At 44.1% G+C, this 25097-nt stretch overlaps 1 protein-coding gene across 2 annotated transcripts in view; it reads right to left on the bottom strand.

The window, feature by feature from the left end:
- ptprma (protein tyrosine phosphatase receptor type Ma) overlaps positions 1 to 6205 on the bottom strand; it is a 126402-nt gene extending 120197 nt beyond the window's left edge. For both annotated transcript variants that reach the window (XM_024265102.2, XM_036216341.1), the window contains exon 1: positions 5770 to 6205. In XM_024265102.2, the coding sequence (XP_024120870.2) occupies positions 5770 to 5842 (73 nt within the window). In that variant the 5' untranslated portion in view covers positions 5843 to 6205. The remainder of the gene's footprint in view (positions 1 to 5769) is intronic.
- Between the last annotated feature and the right edge of the window lie 18892 nt (positions 6206 to 25097).

The following is a 25097-nucleotide window of genomic DNA, read 5'->3' as shown; positions in this document are numbered from 1 at the left end:
AAATGGCACACGGCTTTGATACCAATTCATCCTGGGGGGGCTTCATTATTGAGCAGCTAAATGGTCAATGGGAGCAGCGCGGCGGTGAGGACGCTCACGCTAATGACACGCCTGACGCATTAACGGGCGCATGAGCGGCGCTAATGCGACAGCAGCAGATTCACACTGACAGTAATGGAGCGATCTGCCTCCAGGAATATTCAGAGGGGGGGCCACCTGCCTGCTGCCTGACTGAAGCCTAATAAATAACAGGAGACAAGGTGGAAAAGTTCCCCCCCACCACCATTAACCCCCTCTCACATGAAACCATCTCAGCTCTCAGTGAACGCTGTTCTCCTTCTGGGGGGGTCACAAGCTCACTTGACGCAGACATCAAAGTGTTCTCCATCAGAATCAATTTCAATTCACCTAACAACCTCTGGGGTGTAGACGGCGCCGCTGAAGAGCTGCGGGAGGGGGGGTCGATCCAGACTGAGCGGGAAAGCTGCTGGTATTTGTTGTCAGGAAAACAGCTTCAACATGAGGAGTCGTCTGTCCTAAAGTCCCCCCGCCCGTCCATCCCATAATACTCCTCAGCATCTCTGCTGAGACCCTCCAGCGTTCATTAGCCCGACCCCACCCCCTGCAGGAAACACCACGGCCTGCATAGTAAGTTGTTTTCCTTCGCTGTGCTGATGGGATCACAGCAGCGGCACAATCTTCATTAGGCGGCCGGCGCCATCACCGTCCGGGCGCCGTTTATTAGCTTTCATCCCATTCATTTAAAGAAAGAGGGCCGGCCTAATTAGAGCATCTCCATCTACCAGAGCGCCACCGCTTCCACGCTCCAACCCCACGGCCTCCTTGAATCTAAACAAAAGCAAATGAGTGGGGCGTGGGGTGAAGACGAGGCGTCCTGGTGGGGGGGGGGGGGTGGGTTTACATTCCCACAGCTGGAGGGTTCACTTGATTTGATGATGTGGACGTTAATACGTTAACGTTCACGCATTAACGTTAATGAGTTAACATTAACACGTTGACGTTATTGCATTAATGGTAATGCATTAACATTAACACGTTAACGTTAACGCATTAACATTATTGCATCAAGATTAACACGTTAACATTATTGCATTAACATTAAGACGTTAAAGTTAACGCATTAACATTAATGCACTGATGTTAATGCTTTAACGTTATTGCTTTAACGTAAATGCATTAACACATTGACGTTACTGCATTACCATTAATGCATTAACATTAATACGTTAACATTAACGCACTAATGTTAGTGCGTTAACGTTACTGCATTAACGTAAATGCATTAACATTAACACGTTAACATTAACGCACTAATGTTAGTGCGTTAACGTTACTGCATTAAGGTAAATGCATTAACATTAACACGTTAACATTAACACACTAACATTAGTGCATTAACATTAACAGGTTAGCGTTAATACATTAGGCATTAACACGTTAATGCATTAACATTAATGCACTAATGTTAATGTGTTAGCGTTATTGCATTAACGTAAATGCATTAACATTAACACGTTGACGTTACTGCATTAACATTAATGCATTAATATTAACACGTTAACATTAACGCACGATAGGTTCAGTAAAGCTTCAGTTCAGAGAGAAAGTTTATTTCTTACTGACTGATTTTGACCAGAAGATGAAAGAAAACGTAAAGAAGTCAGCGCAATGATACACAACATTTGAGATGAGAGCGGAACGACTCTTTTAGGTCTGCAGGTTCTTCTGCTGTTTGTCAGCGTCTCTGTTTTCTTCAAGTAAAACTGCAGACACTAAAGTCTTTTAAGTTCTGCTATTCTTACTATTGATTTGTTCTATATACACAATTTACTCATGGGTTACACTTGATACATTTAAACATTTCAGACAACAAAAATGGAGTAAACATTTTCTGTCTTGCCTGTTTCTGCTTAAAAGCTGCATATTGTCATAAAATTTACCTTGTAAAACATTGTAACTGATAGTGTTTAACCACAACACCAAAATGTGATTACTCTGATCTATTTTTTAAATGGAATGAAATGAATTTCCTCCGGAGGGTGGCTGGGCGCTCCCTTAGAGATGGGAGAGGAGCTCGGTCACCCGGAGAGAGACGCTTCTCCTTCCCATCCAGAGCACCCAGTTGAGGTGGGAATCTGGTCCGGATGTCTCCTGGACGCCTCCCTGGAGAGGTGTTCCGGGCATGTCCCACAGGGGGGAGGGGGAAGACCCAGGACACTCTGGAGAGACTACGTCTCTCGGTTGATCTGGGAACGTCTTGGGGCCCCCCCAGAGGAGCTGGAGGAAGTGCCCGGGGATGGATGAACTGTTTATCGTGATATAAATTATTTTATATATCACAATATACACCATTTGCTTCAAAAATCAAAGGTATTTAAACAGATTTTTTTTGGTTTGTTTTTTATGTCATTTAACAACAAATCCAGAAATTATTCTTCAGTTTTTCCATCCTCAAAGTTCTGCAACACTTTGCGTTCTAAGCGTAACATTTTAATGCAAATCCGTCGCTTTTCTCAGCAACAGAATCAGCTGATTCTCGTTGATCACATCCGCCCTTCAGCTGTGCAGAGCAGCATATCAGCGAGGCTGCATTTCCTCCAGTTACGTTAATTGCGTCAACTGTTGAAGAGTTACCATAACCAAAACAATATAAATACTGGAGCTAAAGCTCTGGTGTTGCAGCTAATTAGTTTTTTTAGAACTTATGTGAGTGAGCGGAACTTCAGTCTCAATTTTTGAGCAGAAAAGAAGTACTCTCTAGTTTGACTTTGAAAACAGAATGCTCCGATGACAGTAGAGATAAACATTCGGCTTTGTTTTAGTTCATAAAGTAAAATCAGACATTATTCTGCATTTCAGAGAAATCAATATTTTACTACACTCAACTATATTTGTAAATCAGCGAATTTTCTGAGTAGATCACGAGAATCCAAGTGCTACTCGGATACTTGTTAGAGTCCTGTTCCCCAGCGCGGTTTATGTCTTCTTATTTTAATCTCATATGTTCATTTTTGTTGACTTTCCTTGAGTGATAGAAAGATTATTGTGTTAGCATCGGCGTGGGACTAGCCTTCTAGCTTGCTTACATACTGCTGTCTTCTGCTCATCGTCGGACGTCATAAATCCAAATCTCAGACATCCCTTCTTTAGCTTCTTCTTGTGTCGCCTGCATCAGAGTATCTGTTTCAACTCCAGGGAAACAACTTTAAGCTGTTCCGTCCATCGTTCTGCAGTCGTGTTTAGTAGCATGGAGCGTGTCGTAAACCCGCTTGAGTGAGAATCAAAGACGTAAAGCAGCTTGGTGTCGCAAAACTACAGTTTTTTTTTTTTTTTTTAAACGAAGAATCTCTCATTTGTCTATTTTCACATACATTTTTTGTTTACACACTGACGAAGCAACACCTGCACAATCGTCTATTTAATGACATATTTGCCGTAATAATTGATCAAATTAGGTTAGAAACGATATGAACGATAAAAGGGAAATGCCAAAATAGACACTTTTTTATCGTTCAGACTATATGTATCGTCATATCGCCCAACACTAGAATTGATTAAAAATAAATGTTCTAAATCTTCAATTTTGTGCGTGATTTCATTTGTGATTCTTTGCAGATGATAAGCGGTCCTCAAATAAAAAAATAATAATTGTGTTAATTAGATTTTTTTTTTATCGATTCCCAGCCTGAGTTCTATTTCTAAATCCTGTTGTTTTCTAGGACTCTGTTTAGGCTGAGCAGCAGGAGACTAGTGTAAGCCTTCCCCCGCTTCCCGTTATCCATCTGCTAACACTCCCACTAGCTTACAGCCCTCACACCCCAATCTAACATCAGCAATATCGTTTCTATCCAGCCGTACGGATCAGATCCAGATCAGCCCAGACAAGAAACAAAGACGTCCGTGCATCTATTTGTCTCCAGGAGGGTGATCAGAATGGGGCGGAGCATGGAGACTGTAGCCCCGCTCATTTAAACTGAGACATTTTTCAAAGAACAGGTTCCTGATTTGTTTGAACAGTTTTCCTCATAAATTCTTCGATACGTGTCAGAAAAATGCCATGAGAACATGTTAAACACACGGAGCAAAAGCATTTTAACCTCATTTTCAGTAAATAAAAACGAGGAATCAGAGCGGATTTCCTGACAGCTCATTGGCTGGAGGGAATGAAGACCTGGACCAGCAGTCGGTCTGGTTCAGATCTTCCTGGCCCAGTAGTAAGTCAGGCTCAGGTCTCAAACAGCTAGAAGGATACACAGAGGGATGCAGGGAAACCCAGAGTGAGACCCTGCACTCTGCAGACATGCTTCCCCATAAGCTCCGACCTCTCTCCACCCGCTGTGGTGCAGAGACCGGCCCTCATAATGCTCAGAGGTCGAGACCCCCCTCCATCCAGAGTCTGGGTTCTTCATGAGAACATGTCCTGGTTTCTGGAACAGTAAAACTATGACATGCGGAGCGCATTTGCATGTTTCAGTTTGATGAGGACAAACGGACGCCGTCGTGGTCAGACGGGAGAGCTGTTCATCATCATACCTGGAATGACGATCATGTTCTGTCAAGCTGGACAACGTCAGCAGCAGTCAGTGACAAACAGGATGGGCATCATCCCCATCGTCATCTACACAGAAAAACCACGGATTGATGCTGAAGCTTTTCAGTCTTTGTTTGTGTGTGTGTGTGTGGGGGGGGGGGGGGCAGACAGACCCCCCCTGGCTGGTGGAGCGAGACACTCGACTCCTTCAGGACTTCACTAACTGCGCTCTGAAGCTTCACGTTTGGCCTCCGCCGTCTGCATGAGAGTAAAATATGTCCGATTGATTTTCTGCTGCTTTACATATTTACACACACACACTGGTGCAATTAGTGTCCCGTTTATCGATAGCTCAGGCCCACCGGGAGCCCTGCAGAGCAGCCCTCTCCAATAAATCTCTCAATGACGAGGCAGCCGGCGGGCAGGACTGATAAACCTCACACCCAAATGGACTGGAATACCAGGGGCTTTGGGGCAAGAGAGTTTCAGTCATTAAAATTGACCCGTGACGTCCGAGCTGCTGGATGAAGCTGCTCCTTCACATCACATCCAAACAGGGAGGTCAATGAGCTGAATTAAAGGAAAAAAACGTTTCCGTCAGCACTGAAAGAAATGAGAAAGATGAGGCGTTCTGTCTGAACAGACCGTTGTAGAGCCGCTGTCTCCAGGTGAGAACCATGCTGCCCCTCAGAGGCCTTCAGCAGAACAGCTGCTGGAGCTCAGCCTGCAACTGCACAGCAAAGCTTCAGCGGGAAGACCCGGTCTGATGTGGTCTGAGGACGGATCCGGATCCGTTTCCACACAGATCAGCGATCGCTGCTGCGCTGGCATCAAACCAGCAACCAATGACCTGACCTCACAAAACAGCTGCTGGGGGAGCAGGGGCGCACAGACTACACAGATCAAGACTTTCCAGGACTTCCAGGACCTTGGAGAACTCCAGGAAGTTCCGGAGGATTCATGTTGTGAGGAGCCAAACCTGCGGAGGTCACAGAAGTTCAGAGCAATCCGGTCTCCGGTGACCTGACCAACCCGCGCGCGTCTGACCAACCCGCGCGCGTCAAACCAGCAGTGCGTCTTTGCGCCAAGCTGCAGGTGAGCCGCTTCACACCTGAGGATAATCTGAAGGCGGGTGACCGGAACGCTCTCCGGCACAGCCCCAGACGAACCAACAGCCCCGTCAAAGTGCCCCAGTTCCCCCCGACCAGCGTCCTTACCTATCAAAACTTGCCCCCGGGCGCACAGCAGCAGCGTGACGGCGACGCAGACGCGGGAGAGAACTTTCTTCATGTCAGCGGCGGCAGCCCTCCAGCTGGGGTTGGGGGGTCACCTGAAACTCTTCTGAACGGACTGCAGCTGCACTTTCAGCGCACGCGGCTCTCTGTGCGCTCCGGCGCGCGCTCGGTTGCTTTCGCCTCCACTCTTGGAGGAGGAATGCGTCCTGATTCCTGAATGACGTCTGGATGGAGTCCGGCAGCGAGCGGCTGCGCGCGCAGCTCCGGCAGAGGGCGCGTGCGAGCCCGCGGTTCGGGAGCGACGGGGGGGCTGCCCTGCTCCTCCCGCCTGCCTCTGGCACCCCCGTTGATGGCAAAACAAAATGTTCATGTAACAGTTTTTTTTGTTTGTTTTTAGGGGGGGTCCAAACAAGATTATCCCGTCATTTCAAACTGAAACCCCCAACAGAACTACCAGCTCAAAGCTGTAAACTCGTCTTTAATGAGGCTCACTGGTTCTGGTCGGACCAAACACGTCCCACACTGAAAGTCTGATTTACAGAAATGTGAAACCTTTGGGATATGTAGTTCTATATCTAAGTCACATGATAAACATAGTCTACTTAAACTACTTCAACTTCCACCTGGTTGAAGTTGTTGCTGCAGGAGACTCGACCCTTAAATCCAAGAGTTCACATAGCTTTTTCAGCTTTGAATGTTAGGACATTTTGTTAAATAAAAACTCAAAAACATACATTTTTGTGTTGTATTAGTTTAAACAAGCTGTTTATCATTTGATGTGACTTAGATGAAGATCAGAACAATTTTAAGACAAATTCACACAGAAATCCAAAGGATTCAGTCATTTTCTAGCAACTGTGTGTAAAAATTGTATATTTAAAAATGCCTTTAGATATAAAGGAATTGTGACTATTGGTGTTATGTTTACCATAAAAATTACTTTTACAATTGCTAAAATGTATGAGTAGTGGGTAGACGGCCTGCCATTCTTCTTGACCTCAGCATTAGGTCTCAATAGTCACCAGTATTGAAAAACATGAAAGTCTCTATCATCAAGCGTTCAGAGTGCTCTGAGCCGGAACGGCGCCATTTTCTTTCTAACTTACGTGTTATTTTTACTTTCTTTTCTTTTTTTACTTTTTTTTTTCCGGTTCTGGGTCATGAGCAGACGTGTGTCTCCAGCTCTCCTCAACTCTTCGGCTTTTAAAGTTTTTTAAAGTTGCCCATTAGCGACTTTAATCCCCAAGCTGCAGTAACAACTACCGCAATGAGGAGAGTTGAACATGCCACCGAACAAAAATCTTGAAGCCGATCTGGCAGAGCTCAAAACCACGTTAGCCGACAAACAAGCTAAGCTAACAACAGCAGCTCTCTCTAAATCTAAACTATCACCGCTGCTACAACTCGTAGAAGATTTCCGTCAACAATGGGCACGTAACAAACAACGCGATAATCGCCAAAATCTCCTGGAGAGAAGGATGCATGACATGGATCAACAAGCACGGATGAATAATGTGATTCTCACGGGACTTCAACTACAACCACGGGTGCGGCCTGGTGCTACCAGCGCTAGCATTGATGCTAACAGAGCTGTGATGGATGCTAACGCGACCATATAGGATCAAGTCGGAGAATTTCTTGGGTCTAAAGGGATTTCCTTGGACCTAAACACTGTTGTGGTCTGTCATCCGCTTCCTCGGAGAAAGAATACGGATAAACCAGCGATCCTAATCAGGTTTGTGAATCGAAAGCACAAGATAGCTCTGATGAAACAACGAAAACACCTGAAGGGTTCAAATATCTTTCTTAATGATTATCTTTGTAAATATTACGTTGATCTGGCAAAGCACGAGAGGGTCCTAAGATCTAGGAAACAGATCCACAGCACGTGGATTCTGAACTCCAGAATCTTTGTCAAACCACTCAGACCACCTGACCAGACGAAGCCTCAAGAAATAAAATCCATGAAAGATTTTGAGAACTGTGGGATTACGCATGTCTGAACCTTTGATTCAAGGAAAATGTGAAATGTCTCCCAGTCATAACAACGAAGAACGATTATGTGGCCTCAAACTGTTCCTAAACTGTGATGTAGCACTGATTCTGCTCAAATTCCTGATCCTTTTCTTTTCAACTTATTTTTTTTTTGTGTTATTATAATCTTTTTTTGATGAATACAATCTGCACAAATTTTATTTTTTTATTAGAATATTTTGATTTTTTTCTCCATTAATTAATGAAGAGGATTTTTACTTATTACTTTTTCTATTTTTTTAACAATTCTTTGATTAATACAATCTGCACTAATTGTCTTTTTTTAATGGCAATATTTAGATTTTTACTTCATTAGCAAATGAAGACGATTTATTTATTACTTTTTGTATTATCATAATTCCTTGAATACAATCTGCACAAAGTCTCTGTTTTCAATGAGAATATTAGATTATTGTTACAGATTAATATAAATGATTTGTTGTGGATGCTTTGAAACTTGATTACATCAATGATATTAATGATCCTTAATAGCCTGAATCTATTAATATTTAATATTATGTCCTGAACCGGATATTGATCTTTCATGTAGAGAAAATGGTCGAGTCGGGGTGGGATTATATAAATTCGCTTCCTTCCACTCCCTTTCAAGTGATAAACTTGTGATTCACTAAGTTATATGTTATGTATTCTGACCTGATTGCTTGAAATAAACAATTTCTTTCATTCATTCATTCATTCTTTTGTTTTAGGGAACGTGTTTCAGCGTTAAACCCTGGTGCTACTCTGTTTTGTCTAAGAAGCTTAAGCTTCAGAGGGGCAACAAACAATTATGTTATCTAAAAGTGACGCTGAAAAACTCATCCATGCATTTGTTACGTCTAGACTGGATTACTGTAACTCTTTACTGATAGCATGCCCGAAAAGTTCTTTAAAAAGTTTTCAGCTTGTCCAGAATGCAGCAGCAAGATTGTTAGCAGGAACTAGTAGAAGAGAACACATCACTCCTGTGTTAGCTTCTCTCCACTGGCTACCAGTTGAATCCAGGATCAAGTTCAAAATCCTCCTGTTAACCTATAAGGCTCTGAATGGTGTGGCCCCATCCTATATTAGAGATCTCATAGTTCCTTACCAACCAGTCAGAACACTTCGTTCACAAAATGCTGGACTGCTTGTAGTTCCTAGAATTTCTAAAAGTACAGTTGGAGGTAGAACCTTCAGCCATCAAGCCCCTGTTCTATGGAATAAGCTCCCAGCTCATGTCAGAGAGGCCAGCACAGTTTCTACCTTCAAAACTAGCCTTAAAACATTCCTCTTTGGACAGGCGTTCTGCCAGGCTAGCTAGTAATCAGAGAATATTCCCTCTCATGTGGTCCTTGTGAGGCTAGATTAATAAATTAATATTGATGCGTTTAAATATAAATTTAGATTTTCCATCAGCGTTATTTTTCAGATCAGCTCTGGGGTTCTGTTCTCTATTCTCATCTACTTCTCCTCTCTTCTATTCTTTATTATTTATTGTATTTAGTTCTCCATGCTTTTGTTGGTGCAGTTCCATTCACATGTTGTTCTTCTTTCCCACTCTCCTCTGGGGAGCGGGAGAGATTTCAGATCCCCGGTGGATCGCCCACGCTCCCACTCTTGGCCGTGGACCACGCCCCCGACACCATCCTGCATCTCTGAGTGAGAGTGATTCCTGCTGGGTCGTCTGTCCTCCTGCTCCTGGTCGTGGACTGCACTTCTGCTTCATCTTGACTATGGACTTCATCATCACTCGTCCCTCAGCTTTATCTGAATGAACTCTTAGATTCGTAGTTGTAGAAGCTAATTTTTCTTTAACTGTTCTGGTATCGCCTGTCCGTCCTGGGATAGGATCTCTCCTTCATGTGGGAATCCCTAAGGTTTCTTCTTTTTTCCTGACTCAGGTTTTTTTTTAGGAGTTTTTCCTTACCGGGAGGGAGGGTCTAAGTGCAGGGATAACTAGTTTATTTAGTCTTAGTTTTTAACTATTGTTCATATTTTGAAGCCCAATGAGGCTATTTTCTTTGTGATTTTGGGCTATATAAATAAAATTGAATGGAATTGAATTGAACAGCATCAAGTGTTCCTCTGAGGGCTTGCATGGTATCATTGACAAACTGATCATTATCAACGGGGCTTAAAGTGCTCTGAGAATATTTATTCAACATGTTACTAAACATTGGTTGGACTGAAAGCTTAAATTTGGACACAGAACGGTCAGATAATGTTCGTTTAAGCTCTTTCTTATTTATTGGAGCAGTAGGATTTTCTAATTTAAACTGAAAGGTAATTAGAAAATGATCTGAGAGTATGGGGTTATGAGGAAGGACATTCAGCTGGCTAATCTCAACTCCATGAGTTAAAACAAGGTCCAGGGTGTGCTTGTGACAGTGAGTAGGTTGATTTACGTTTTGTGTGAAACCAACATTTTCTAATAAAGCTGCAAATGCGTTTCCACTGGAATCGTCAATGTGAATATTAAAGTACAGTACAGAGTCATGGAGAGTGTGGAAAAGAAGTGAAGAGGAGAGTGCAAGCAGGTTGGAATGAGTGGAGAAAAGTGTCACGTGTGATGTGTGACAAAAGAGTTTTAACACAAATGAAAGGTAGATAGTTATTGATCCATCCATCCATCCATCTTCTTGACCGCTTCCTCCCTTTCGGGGTCGCGGGGGTGCTGGAGCCTATCCCGGCTACTGTTGGGTGAAGGCGGGGTACACCCTGGACAGGTCGCCAGTCTGTCGCAGGGCCTCAATCACACACATTCACTCTCACAGTCACACCTAGGGACAATTCAGAGTCACCAATGAACCTATGAAGCATGTTTTTGGACGGTGGGAGGAAGCCGGAGTCCCCGGTGAAAACCCACGCATGCACGGGGAGAACATGCAAACTCCACACAGAAAGGTCCCAGCCGGGATTCGAACCGGGGCCTTCTCGCTGTGAGGCAAGAGCGCTAACCACTGCGCCACCGTGCAGCCCAGATAGTTATTGATAGTAAATTAAATGAAACAACAAAATGAACTAAAGAGCCTATTAGGAGTCAAAAGAGAAGAAGCCAAATTCCCATCACTATTGTGAAGTGAACACAAACTGATGTGTGAGAAGCTGCAGCTTTGCAACGTCTCAAAGGGATTGACGGTAGAGGACAGACCATTTTTTATTATTTTTAATCCATTTGTATTATTTTCTGTGTAGATTACTATGAGCATTATCTGGTTATTTATTTGTTTCATCATTAGTGTTGTTCATTTCATTAAAACGATTATTCATTTCCTGAATTGTTTCTGTGAAGATTCCAGAATGAGTCATTAACATATGGCTATTTCTGGTAAACCATAAATGTTCATGTTCAGACACACTCTGTGATTGTTACACTACAAACTGACCCCGGCCCCCCATGAGAGGAGAAAACAGTTATGTGGCCCTCATTAGAAAAAGCTTGGGGACCCCTGTCCTAGAGTCCATTCTGCTGATGAAATCATTGACATTGGCTCATTTCACAAACGTTTGTAAAGAGAGACTTCATTCACAAACGTTTCTGAGATTTGGGCCGCTTGTCTAGTTTGAAGCAGCAGTGAAACCACATCACTCTTCTGCTGCAGAAAACTGCTCCAACAGTCAAATGTGACTTCCTGGTTGTTTTTCAGCAGTTTCTCATTTCATTGCAATCAGACTGACATAGATCTACATTTAGCATCTAAGTGAGCTCCCGTGGTGCAGAGATTTATGCTCCACTTTTTAGTTTCTGACATGAGGACCAAACAATAGCTGGGCAGGAGAAACTTGTCATCGTGGCTCTTATTATCTCGGGAGATGCTGCTCTGTTTCCAGGAATGCAGGAAGTCCAGACGAGGATGGCTGTCAGGGGAGTTGGTGTTTGAGAGTAAACTGGTATTGCTGGACAGAAGAGGCGTGGCCGGCAGGTCACCACAAACCCTAAAATGTCCTCGTCTTCTCTGCAGCTTTAGCACAGCCATGTGACATGGAGGAGAAGTGTTGATAATTTGATTCAACTATTGAAAAGAGTGACTAAAAAATGAGACTAAAGACTATTGGGAAGACTAAACAGCATGATGGACATAGAGAAGAAGGGCACGAGAGACTGAAAGACAACACACTGGATGGTCACATGACTGCAGAATTCAAAGACTGGAATGATGGTTGATCAGTTTCTGCTGCATCACATGTGTGTGTCTACTGGGATGGTTGATTTTACCTGAGAGAAATTATTCCGGCCATGAATCAATTCAGACAGGATTTTATAAGATTGGTTATTGATTATCTCATTTTTAAACAATTTCATGCTGGTAGAGGTCAGTTCAGTTAATAACTTTTCTCAAACAGATTAATCTGTTTGGATCATAGGAATAGAAATGAATTCATCATTGAAGTTGATTACATTTATGTCACATGGGTGACCTTTCTTGGAAGAAGGCCGAGGAATTAATTTGATCAGAGGAGTTCATGTCTGCAATGTAGCCACGAGGGGGCCCAAGCCAGGGTCTCATTGTGCCGGTCCCAAGCCCGGATAAATACAGAGGGTTGTGTCAGGAAGGGCATCCGACGTAAAATCTTGCCAAATCAAATATGCGAATCAGACCTACGAAATCCATACCGGATCGGTCGAGGCCCGGGTTAACAACGACCGCCATCGGTGCTGTTCACCGACAGGGTGCCGGTGGAAATTGGACTACTGTTGGTGGAAGAAGGAGAGGAGGAAGGCGGGTTCATAGGGAGAGAGAGAAGAGGAAAGTCACTAGTGTTGGACTGAGAGTTGGGACTTTGAATGTTGGAACTATGACAGGAAAGGGTAGAGAGTTAGTGGACATGATGCAGAGGAGAAAGGTAGACATACTGTGTGTCCAGGAGACCAGGTGGAAAGGTAGCAAGGCTAGAAGTTTAGGAGCAGGGTTCAAGTTGTTCTATCATGGTGGAGATGGGAAGAGAAATGGAGTAGGAGTTATCCTAAAGGAGGAGTTTGTTAGGAGTGTTGTGGAGGTAAAAAGAGTGTCAGATAGAGTGATGAGTCTGAAGATAGAAATGGAGGGTGTCATGTTCAATGTTGTTAGTGGGTATGCCCCACAGGTAGGATGTGAGCTGGAAGAGAAGGAGAAGTTCTGGTTGGATCTTGATGAAGTGATGATGAGCATCCCTGGAAATGAGAGAGTTGTCATTGGTGCAGATTTCAATGGTCATGTTGGTGCAGGAAACCGAGGTGATGAGGAGGTGATGGGCAGGTTTGGTATCCAGGAGAGGAATGTAGAAGGACAGATGGTGGTTGATTTTGCAAAAAAGATGGAAATGGCGATAGTGAATACATTCTTTGAGAAGAGACAGGAACATAGAGTGACCTATAAGAGTGGAGGTAGAAGCACACAGATAGACTACATCTTGTGTAGACGGTGTAATCTGAAGGAGATCAGTGACTGTAAAGTAGTGGTTGGTGAGAGTGTTTCCAGACAGCACAGGATGGTGGTGTGTAGAATGACTCTGGTGGTGAAGAAGATGAAGAAAGAGAGGGCAAAGGCAGAGAAGAGGACAAACTGGTGGAAGCTGAAAAAAGAGGATTGTTGCATGACTTTTAAGAAACAGTTGAAACAGGCTCTGGGTGGTCAGGAGGTACTCCCAGATGACTGGATAACTACAGCTAATGTGATCAGGGAGACAGGTAGGAGTGTACTTGGTGTGTCATCAGGAAAGAGAGTTGATAAGGAGACTTGGTGGTGGAATGAGGAGGTGCAGGAGTGTATACGGAGTAAGAGACTAGCTAAGAAGAAGTGGGACACTGAGAGGACTGAGGAGAGTAGACAGGAGTACAGGGAGATGCAGCGTAAGGTGAAAGTAGAGGTGTCAAAGGCCAAACAAAGAGCTTATGATGACTTGTATGCTAGGTTGGGTAGTAAGGAGGGAGAGACTGACCTGTACAGACTAGCAAGGCAGAGAGATCGAGATGGGAAGGACATGCAGCAGGTTAGGGTGATCAAGGATAGGAATGGTAATGTGGTGACAGGTGTCAGTGGTGTAATGGAAAGATGGAAAGAATACTTTGAAGAGTTGATGAATGAAGAGAATGAGAGAGAACAAAGAGTAGAAGAGGTGACGGTTGTGGAGCAGGAAGTAAGAAAGATTAGTAAAGGTGAAGTGAGAGGGGCTTTGAAGAGGATGAAGAGTGGAAAGGCTCTTGGTCCTGATGATATACCTGTGGAGGTATGGAAGTGTCTAGGAGAGATGGCAGTGGAGTTTTTGACCGGGTTGTTCAACAGGATCTTAGGTGGTGAGAAGATGCCTGAGGAATGGAGGAGAAGTGTGATGGTGCCCATTTTTAAGAATAAGGGAGATGTGCAGAGTTGTGGTAACTACAGAGGAATAAAGCTGATGAGCCATACAATGAAGGTGTGGGAAAGAGTAGTGGAAGCCAGACTAAGAGCAGAAGTGAACATTTGTGAGCAGCAGTATGGTTTCATGCCAAGAAAGAGCACTACAGATGCAACATTTGCTTTGAGGATGTTGATAGAGAAGTACAGAGAAGGTCAGAGAGAGCTCCACTGTGTCTTTGTAGATCTGGAGAAAGCTTATGACAGAGTGCCCAGAGAGGAACTATGGTATTGTATGAGGAAGTCTGGAGTGACAGAGAAGTATGTCCGAGCAGTGCAGGACATGTATGAGGGCTGTAAGACAGTGGTGAGGTGTGCTGTAGGGGTGACAGAGGAGTTCAAGGTGGAGGTGGGATTACATCAGGGATCAGCTCTGAGCCCCTTCCTGTTTGCAATGGTGATGGACAGACTGACGGATGAGGTTAGACAGGAATCACCATGGACTATGATGTTTGCAGATGATATTGTGATTTGTAGTGAGAGCAGGGAACAGGTGGAGGTGGAGTTAGAGAGGTGGAGGTTTGCCCTGGAAAGGAGAGGAATGAAGGTTAGCCGCAGTAAGACAGAGTACATGTGTGTGAATGAGAGGAACCAGAGTGGAAGAGTGAGGTTACAGGGAGAAGAGATAAAGAAGGGGGAGGAGTTTAAGTATTTAGGGTCAACAGTACAGAGTAATGGAGAGTGTGGAAAAGAAGTGAAGAGGAGAGTGCAAGCAGGTTGGAATGGGTGGAGAAAAGTGTCAGGTGTGATGTGTGACAGAAGAGTTTCAGCACAAATGAAAGGAAAGGTGTACAAGACTGTGGTGAGACCAGCCATGTTGTTTGGACTAGAAACAGTGGGACTGAAGAAAAGACAGGAAGCAGAGCTGGAGGTAGCAGAGATGAAGATGCTGAGGTTCTCTTTGGGAGTGACCAGGATGGATAGGATCAGGAATGAATACATCAGAGGGACAGCACATGTTAGAGGTTTTGGAGATAAAGTCAGAGAGGCCAGACTGAGATGGTTTGGACATGTTCAGAGGAGAGACAGTGAATATATTGGTAGAAGGATGCTGAGTCTAGAGCTGCCAGGAAAGAGGTCTAGAGGAAGACCAAAGAGGAGGTTTATGGATGCAGTGAATGAAGACATGAAGGTGGCTGGTGTTAGAGTGGAGGATGCTGAAGACAGGCTTAGATGGAGGAAACTGATTCGCTGTGGCGACCCCTGAAGGGAAAAGTCCAAAGGAAAAGAAGAAGAAGAGGAGTTCATGTCTGCGCCAACACTTTGGCTTTTCCTGTTTTTAGAATCACTTCAATTACTTCTGTTCCTTCTTAGATTAAGCAGAGAATCAAAGAAGAAATATTCTCATGTTTCATCTTTTACAGAGTGGAGGTACCGAGCAACAGTTGTCCTGATTGGCTGACGTGGTTCTACTTTTCACAGTATGAAGATGTACAGTGGCACTAAACAGTGTTTTTTCAGATTTTGTGGATGTAAACTTTTTTCACAACAACCTTGTGTGTATTTTTTTTTTCTGAAACTGGTGGAGTTGATTACTTCGTGTTGGTCACTCAGCCATGTTTGTACAAAACTTGCAATATAGACCTTGTCTGCATTTGAATATTTGATCAGAACAGTCATGGAGCTGTGATGAGGCCACAAACCCCATGGAAAGACAAATCACTTGTGTTGGTAAACAACTTTTATAGACACCATTGTAACAATAGGAACTATTGTTGTCTATGTGTGTCCCACCCAGAATGGGCCAGAGGTAGGAATGAATGAGAGTATGCACCTGTGCTGCATTGTATGATGAGACTTGCCTGAGAGTTAATAAAAAGTATATCCCTGTTGGGTAAAGTTAACATATTCTGTGTTGTGTTTCACAAATGAAGACCAGAATATAACAACCATAAATGGCAGGTTAGAAATAGGTTGTTTCTTCAATATTGTTGCCATATGAGCTGGGGTGGTGGTGGGGGCTTGTATCAGTGACCATGCTGCGTTTCTGTTGTCTATGTCTCTGATTGTCTGCCAGCAGCAGCATATCTGGGCTCAATTTTTGACACAGATTTGTTCTTTGTATTTCTGGTCATTTTTCCAACTCCAAGGCCTCTGAATAGCCTGATTTTATTAATATTTAATATTTGATATTAAGTCCTGAACCGGATATTGATAATTCATGTAGAGAAAATGGTATGGTCGAGTCGGGGTGGGATTATATAAGTTCGCTTCCTTCCACTCCCTTTCAAGTGATCTACTTGTGATTTATTAAGCGATATGTTATGTATGTATTATGACCTGATTGCTTGAAATAAACCATTTCATTCATTCATTCATTCATTCATTCATTCAATTACAGAAAGTCCACTTTCTGTAAAAAGAGTTTTTTCACTTTACTCAAAGACTGAAACCTGCTAGTTGTATGTTTGGTGATGCTGCAGGTGTCTCACTATGGCCTGACACATCTTTGCCACTTTACTGCATTTTGGTCAGTACTGACTTCCTTGAATTTGTCTTCTAGAGCAAAATTCAAGACTCACAACTCATTGATTTCTTATATAAACAGCAGCTTTAACTGTGAGAATTTACTGCAGTTTCTACAAACATTTTAGAAAGGGAATATATTTCCCGGACTCTAGTAACCTTGGGTTGGGAGAAGAAGATGGCAACAGAGGGAGGCAACATCATAAAACAACCAGGACTAAGTGATAAACTAGAATGGGCGGGGCCTGTCTACACACACACTCTATAGTTACACACACACTTGTTGGCCAAAATAGCATCCGCATTTAAACTAAACATACTCACATATACTATACATATACTACACATGTACTCAATTCAACTGTAACAGCAGCTCACACACTCCATCATACAAACCCATTCAGATAAAGACTTTCATTCTGTCACACAAACGGTTAGTGCTAAGGTGAGCTGATACCTGTGCTCAGGTGAGTGTTTATGTTTCACTGAGGTGGATGGTGATGGAATGTACTCAGGGGGAGAGCGCCCGGCCATCCCCACCCCAAGACCCCCTGCTGGGGCAGCAGCTGCAGCCAAGACCCCCCAACACCCGCCATGGAGCCGCGGAGAGAAACCGCCCGCCGGGCAATCGTGCCGAGCACCCAGACCGGGGCACGCGGGACCGCCGCAGAGGCCCCCCACACCCAAGAGCAGGAAGGCACAGGAACACGGAGAGTGCAGGCCCCAGCCCAGCCAGAGGAGCAGCCCCCCCACCCCGCCAGGAGGGCCAACGCGGGACCCCACCCCCGGAGAGCCCCCCAACCCCCGAGGAGCAGCCCATCACCACCCAGCGGCGCAGAGGACCCCCCCGCCCCACCCCAGGTACGAGCCAGGGCCCCCCGAGGGCAACCCACCCCATACTCCAGACAACCGCCTGCCCCCACCGCGAAGGTCCAGTGGAGAAGCAGGGCAGGGGCCGCCCACCCCCGCCGAGCAGAGGGGAACCCAAAAGAAACAGAGGCCCCAAGGAGTGATGTAAACAAGGCCCGACCAGGCACACCCACTGATGGAGTTAAGGAGAGGACTAGTTCTCGAAAGCAGGGACCGGACTCCGCACCACCGAGACCTGGACACCCCCCGGCTCCGATGTAGATTGATCCCCTGCTAAATCTCGGGGATCCCACTCCCGGCGTGGGGAGGAGACCGCCGGGCCCAGGAGACCGGCACCCAAGAGACTAGACCACCAGGCCGAGGTTCCCCGCACCCCCGCCAGGGATGGGGTAGGGGACAGAAGGTCGAAGGTCCCACCTTCCTTGTGTGATGCTTGCGTGTTTGCTTGTTAGAGTGTATGTTTGTGGTGTTAGAGGTGTGTGTACTAAAGGGGTGCGGTTAAAATTGGTGAGAAGGCCTTAACAGGGCATCTCCTGATTGCTCGCAGAGATGCCCCGTCACCCTCCCACCAGCGGCCCTACATGTCTATGATGGATGATTGATGGATGGATAATGGATGGATGGATGGATGGATGGACGGACGGATGGATGATGGATGGATAATGGATGGATGATTGGTGGCTGACGGATGGAAGGATGATGCATGAATTAATGGATAATCAAGCTAAACTATCACCGCTGCTACAACTCGTAGAAGATTTCGGTCAATGGGCACGTAACAAACAACGCGATAATCGCCAAAATCTCCTGGAGAGAAGGATGCATGACATGGATAAAAAGCACGGATGAATAATGTGATTCTCACGGGACTTCAACTACAACCACGGGTGCGGCCTGGTGCTACCAGCGCTAGCACGGATGCTAACGGAGCTGTGACGGGAGCAAACCATCAAGTCGGAGAATTTCTTGGACCTAAACACTGTTGTGGTCTGTCATCCGCTTCCTCGGAGAAAGACTACGGATAAACCAGCGATCCTGATCAGGTTTGTGAATCGCAAGCACAAGATAGCTCTGATGAAACAACGCAAACACCTGAAGGGTTCAAATATCTTTCTTAATGATTATCTTTGTAAATATTACGTTGATCTGGCAAAGCACGAGAGGGTCCTAAGATCTAGGAAACAGATCCACAGCACGTGGATTCTGAACTCCAGAATCTTTGTCAAACCACTCAACCCACCTGACCAGACGAAGCCTCAAGAAATAAAATCCATGAAAGATTTTGAGAACTGTGGGATTACGCATGTCTGAACCTTTGATTCAAGGAAAATGTGAAATGTCTCCCAGTCATAACAACGAAGAACGATTATGTGGCCTTAAACTGTTCCTAAACTGTGATGTAGCACTGATTCTGCTCAAATTCCTGATCCCTTTCTTTTCAACTTATTTTTTTTGTGTTATTATAATCTTTTTTTGATGAATACAATCTGCACAAATTGTATTTTTTTATTAGAATATTTTGATTTTTTTCTCCATTAACTAATGAAGATGATTTTTACTTATTACTTTTTCTGTTATCATAATTCTTTGAATACAATCTGCACAGTGTCCTTTTTTCAATGAGAATATTAGATTATTGTTACAGATTAATAGAAATGATTTGTTGTGGATGCTTTGAAACTTGATTACATCAATGATATTAATGATCCTCAATAGCCTGAATCTATTAATATTTGATATTATGATCCTGAACTGGATATTGATCATTCATGTAGAGAAAATGGTCGAGTCGGGGTGGGATTATATAAGTTCGCTTCCTTCCACTCCTTTTCAAGTGATCTACTTGTGATTCATTAAGTGATATGTTATGTATTATGACCTGATTGCTTGAAATAAAATATTTCATTCATTCATATATTCATTCATGATGTATGTATGGATGATGAATGGATGGGTGAATGATGGATGGGTGAATGATGGATGTATTAATGATGGATGGATGATGAATGTATTCATGATGGATGGTTGATGGATGGATGGATGGTGGATGGATGGGTGAATGATGGATAGATGGATGATGGATGTATTAATGATGGATGGTTGATGGATGTATTAATGATGGATGGTTGATGGATGGATGGATGGATGGATGGATGGATGGGTGAATGATGGATGTATTAATGATGGATGGATGATGAATGTATTCATGATGGATGGTTGATGGATGGATGGATGGATGGATGGATGGTGGATGGATGGGTGAATGATGGATGGATGAAGGATGGATGGATGATGGATGGATGGATGATGGATGGATGGATGATGGATGGATGATGGATGTATTAATGATGGATGGATGAATGATGGATGGATGATGGATGGATGATGGATGTATTAATGATGGATGGATGAATGATGGATGGATGATGGATGGATGATGGATGGATGGATAATGGATGGATGATGGATGGTTGATGGATGTATTAATGATGGATGGATAATGGATGGATGGATGATGGATGTATTAATGATGGATGGATGATGGATGGAAGGATGATGGATGTATTAATGATGGATGGATGGATGATGGGTGGATAATGGATGGTTGATGGATGTATTAATGATGGATGGATGATGGATGGTTGATGGATGGATAATGGATGGATGAATTGACTTAGAGTAACTGTTCTGTCATTCCTGTGAATGGTCTTTTTTGTTTCTACCTGATTGTTTGTACCCTAAATGGAATTCTTTCCAGGAGGAGTTTTGGAATGTCAGACCTGATTTGGGAGCAGAATTCAGGTCTTCTTGTTGAGACATGAACCATCATTACTTCTTCATAACTGTGCAGGCTTTTAGCAGTGACAGATGATATATGAGCTCACTTCTGCACAATGTGCTGTAGGTGTGGATTCTGCTGTAATTGAAGGAGCTCCTGCCAAAGCCAGAGGCTCTTTAGAGTCAATATGGGAGAGCCATTACCTCCTGAAGGCAACAGCAGAACAAGTGCGCCCTGAAGAAAGAACTGGAGCTAGAGAAACAAGAATTGTGCATTTGTAAGCCCTGTCAGGTAACATTAGCAGCACAAATGGAAGAAAGCATGCCAACAGACCGGATGGCGAGCCACCTGAACTGCTAATCGTCTATTATTCAGCAGGTGCAGCTGTGAATATTCACACATGGACACTTCACATCTGTGCACATGCACACGTACAGCCAGTGCAGTCAGTGAAAAGGGAACCGTTTCTGTCAAAAGTGGAGGGTATGGCACGCATTACAATTGCTATTCAGAAACTGGATCCAAAGCCGGTCCTGCCAAACCTCCAGGTGACACAATGATCCACTCAGCAATGCAAATTACAGGGGAGGAAATTGGAAAAGAACCCATCAAGTCTGTGTGGAGCCTGGATACGAAGCCAAGAATATTTCACTGTCCCATTTCAAATGATTCTTTCACGAGATGAGAAACACTGACGCTGGCTGCAAGTTCACCCATCAAAAGTATTCACACATTTTATCCAAATCTTTCATTTTCAAAACCCTCATTCATCACCGCCTCACTGCTACCCCGAGTGAAAGGGGAGTATTGAGCAATGGTCTGGTCTGTACGTATGTGTGGTTAGATCTGAACTGAAGCAGCACAGTGCACTTTTGGATAAACTAGGACAATATGATGAATGGATGATAAAGGCTCCCAGGGGGCAGAACTATCCGGGTTAACTCCTCTGAGTACAGAAACTTTTTGTAATCATGGCTGTAATGGAAGCGAACAGAGCCGACTGGGCTACAAACTGACCAGATCAGTTGTGACTTTGCTGATGCAGCAAACGGGTGTCCAAACCAACTGTGGCCGTGACAACAGAGTGCCGTGATAAAGCACCACAGAGCAGCATATCTGGGTCTCACCTGCTGGCTGCCGCAGCCTCAGACAAAGCCAGCAGAAGCATCAGCATGAAAGAAGGTGTTTGATTCGCTGACGGATGTGGATCAGTGGTTCCCCACAGCTCAGCAGAAACTCTGCCACACTGAGACCCTGAGTAGACTAACCGAAGAAAGGCTTCCTAATGTTTGGACTTGCTTCTAAAGCCTTGAAATGAGAGTTGAAAGTGGGACCAAATCTGCTCCTTATAGCTCTTTCCATCAGTTGGCTAAAATCCATTTGTTATTCAATTCCTGAACATGAGACAAACATTTTCATTTCTTTGTGTCTCACTCTATGCAGGAAGAAAATGAAATGTGTTGCTGGAGATCTGCTGAACTCAGAACGAAGGATTAAAAAAGCAGAATTATAGATCCAATGCTGAGATGTACAGAGACTTGTTTGATCCCTCTCGCTCCTGCATGGGGAAAAGTAGAGGAATCCTACGGCAGAAGCAGAACCAGAACCAGCACTTTTCCAGAGTAATGTCCACCTCAGTGGCTCACAGGAAGACCACTCCTCTTTGTCCTTTTTAGGGGGTATATTGAACTTCAGGGTTTTTATTTATTTATTTATTTATTTATTTTTTGTCTTTTGGAGAGTTTGGTTTGCTTGTCTTTATTTTTGAATTTTTTTTTGTTTTTGATTTTGGTCTTTTGGGTTTTGGTTGTTTTTGTCTTCTGGTTTCTTTTCTGCTTTTTTTTTGTTTTGGTCTGTTGTCTTTTTGTTTAATTTCCCATCTTTTGTTTTTGTCTCTCTTAAATGTTCTGCCCTCTTCAGAGAGAAGGGGTTGATGCCGAAACAAACCCTGATTTGTCAGCTTGGTTTGGACTGGATTGGGCAGCAGATGTTGTAAGGACTGGTATGTTCTGGTCCTGCTTCTGACATCATGTGACAGCTATCAGAGGTTTCTGGGTCTGTAATATTTCTGCTCAGGCCACCAGCGTTGGAAACAATAGGAAGTGACAAGCTCAAGTCAAGAAATTAGGATTCCTGCCAGCCCCTCACTGCCAGCCAGCCATAAATGTTTCATGTGCTGCTGATATGGTAATTACGCCGTGCCTACAATGACACCTTGTGAAAGCTGGATAACAACGGCTGTCTTTTAGGCTGCGTGAGTCTGGATTCAGTCCAGCTGCTGAGCCTGAAGACCAGAACTGTCTGTTCTAAACCAGCAAGAGCTTCCAGGAGACAACAGAAGCACAAATGTCCGTCCTCCAGACGTCAGATGCTACAAAGTCATAGTTGTATTTCTCTGCACTGAAGCTTTCTCCTGCCTGAAATGTACATCCTGCTTCATGAGTTTAGTGAGAGGGCCCAGGTGCCCTGGGTGGCACAGACCCAGCTGGAGGATGTAACTGAGTGGTGCTGGAGCTGGCATACTAACTGAACCAGGGTGCTTTCATGCGAGTTCAGAGGAAGGCTGGCATCAGAGTCAGAGGAGCTCCAGCAGCATCCAGAAAGAACTGAAAGTCCAAACTTTGATGTTCCTGTTGCTCTGTGCATTTGTCATGAGCAGAATGATGACATCAGGCGTTCCTCACACCCCCTCCTTCAGATAACAATTCTGGAAAATGAAATGTGGCCAAAAAAAAGGATATGTCCCTCAGCGCCAGTGAGGAAGCCATTGGAGGACTTCACATCTGCAGCAGCTTAATGTGTGATTGATGGAAGGTTTGGGTTCAGCCCATACAGTCATTCGGATTCAGGGGAGGGCATCATCACCCCTCTTCATGAAGCTGGCTCTGCCCACCTCCACCGTTCTTGCCCCTCTGCTGCCCTCTCCTGGTTACTTTTTGTACGTGTGTTGCTGGCTGTGTTGAAAATCTGGTAAATTTATGCCTAAGTTTGTTTCTGCTCCATTTTTCCTTTCAGAACTGGATGTTATCGTTGGGGTATGGTACATGGCAGATGACGTATACTTGTATAGCACTTTTCTATCTTCCTTGAAGGCCCAAAGCACTTGTTCATTTGACATTTTCATCATTACAGAACACCACAAATTATTCACTGGGGGACCTTTCTCAGCCGAGATGGATCAGAGTTCTGTAGTTCTGTGCTGAGCCGGGGGGGATGCGGACAGGAAGTTTTTCTCGGTGGCCCTCAAATCTCTAGGGGTCGAGTAAGTTGATAAACACAAGTTTTTATGGTCTGGAAACCGGTTTTTGAACGGGAAGTGACATTGTCTGAAATTCTGCCATGAAGCTGCCAGTACAGTAACGAGCCGCTGCAGTTCGATGCGTTCGGAGCAGCCGTGGTGCGTTCAGTGGTGGCGTGGACGTTCTCATTCTGGCTCCTTAACAGCCAGCAAGTTCAAGTGAGTGGCATATGGGTTAAAAGTGGGCAGCTGTGTTTGCCCACATTGACTTGGGTAGCTACGCTAGCCAGCTGCCTGGTGGGCAGCGTGGCGAGGTCCGGCAAAGCAAGCAAGTTCCTCCGCCATGGAGTCAGCAGAGCTAGCAGAGCCACTGTCCAGGTTCCCAATCCCTTGGCAGTGAAGCCAATGTGGGCAAACACATAACAGAAACTGCAGACAAACCCAATTGGGGCCTACTTTTACACCATGTGGGGCCCACCTGGACTTGCTGGCCGGGTTTGTCGCTCATCGTTGTCACAAAACTCTGCTACCTGGCCAGACAGAACTGCTGGAAGGCTGAAAGTGATGAACAAATCCTGTTCCTGCTGAGAGGCTCGCTAGCTTCAGGGTTGGTCGGACTTTTTTGACAATGTCCTGTTTGTCCGGAAAATTCTATCTTAAGAACGGTTTATGCAATAAATCAACACTAAATGAACTTTTCCGGCTTCTTCTGTTTGTTTGTTTGTTTGTTTGTTTATTAAGGATCCCCATTAGCTAATGGACATGCCAGCAGCTATTCTTCCTGGGGTCCCACTTTCTTAAAACTACAAATGCGATACATAAACAAACAGATATACTTGTACATGTACACACCACAAAAGAATAAATAGAAATAATACGACAAATACAATAACAAACAAAACAAATCAAAACACAAACAGACAAAACACAAAAACTCCACAATTATCTTGGTTCAATCCAGGTTGGAAACTCTGAATTCAGGACCTGACTTCAGCCTAGAACAACACTTTAAAACCAACAACACATCCAGTTTTAGTCCAGTGCAGCCTTTTTATCGTTGTTGGGTGAAAATGAAAAGTCTTAGTCTTTTAGAAAAATTATTTGTATTGATTTGTTTAACTAAGTATTGTGGTAATGAATTCCACGCCACCATTGCTCGATACTGAACCCTTCCCTGACCATAACCAGACCGACATGAAGGTAAAAGAAATCGACTCTCACTTGATTGTCGTGTAGAATGTTGATGTACATCACTGAAGAAACATAAATTACTATATAAAATCTCAGGTCTTTTATTGATAATAATATTGTGAATGAGATTAATTAAAAGGTGCTTAATTCTGCCTCTCACACTTAGCCAGCCCAACTGACGATGCATCGTAGTGATACTTGTTGTAAAAGGACAGTTTAAAGCAAGTCGGGCCGCTTTGTTTTGAGCTATTTGTAATTTATTTAGATTTGATTCTGTTGTATTCGACCAGATAGTGGCACAGTAGTCAAGGTGTGAAAGGACGAAGGACTCAACTATCATCTTCTTGATATTACCAGGCATATATTTTTGACACTG

The sequence above is a fragment of the Oryzias melastigma genome, linkage group LG17 (genome assembly GCF_002922805.2).
Source record: "Oryzias melastigma strain HK-1 linkage group LG17, ASM292280v2, whole genome shotgun sequence".
Classification (NCBI taxonomy): domain Eukaryota; kingdom Metazoa; phylum Chordata; class Actinopteri; order Beloniformes; family Adrianichthyidae; genus Oryzias; species Oryzias melastigma.
Note: the sequence above shows the minus strand (reverse complement) of the source record. Positions and strands in the feature narration are given on the sequence as shown.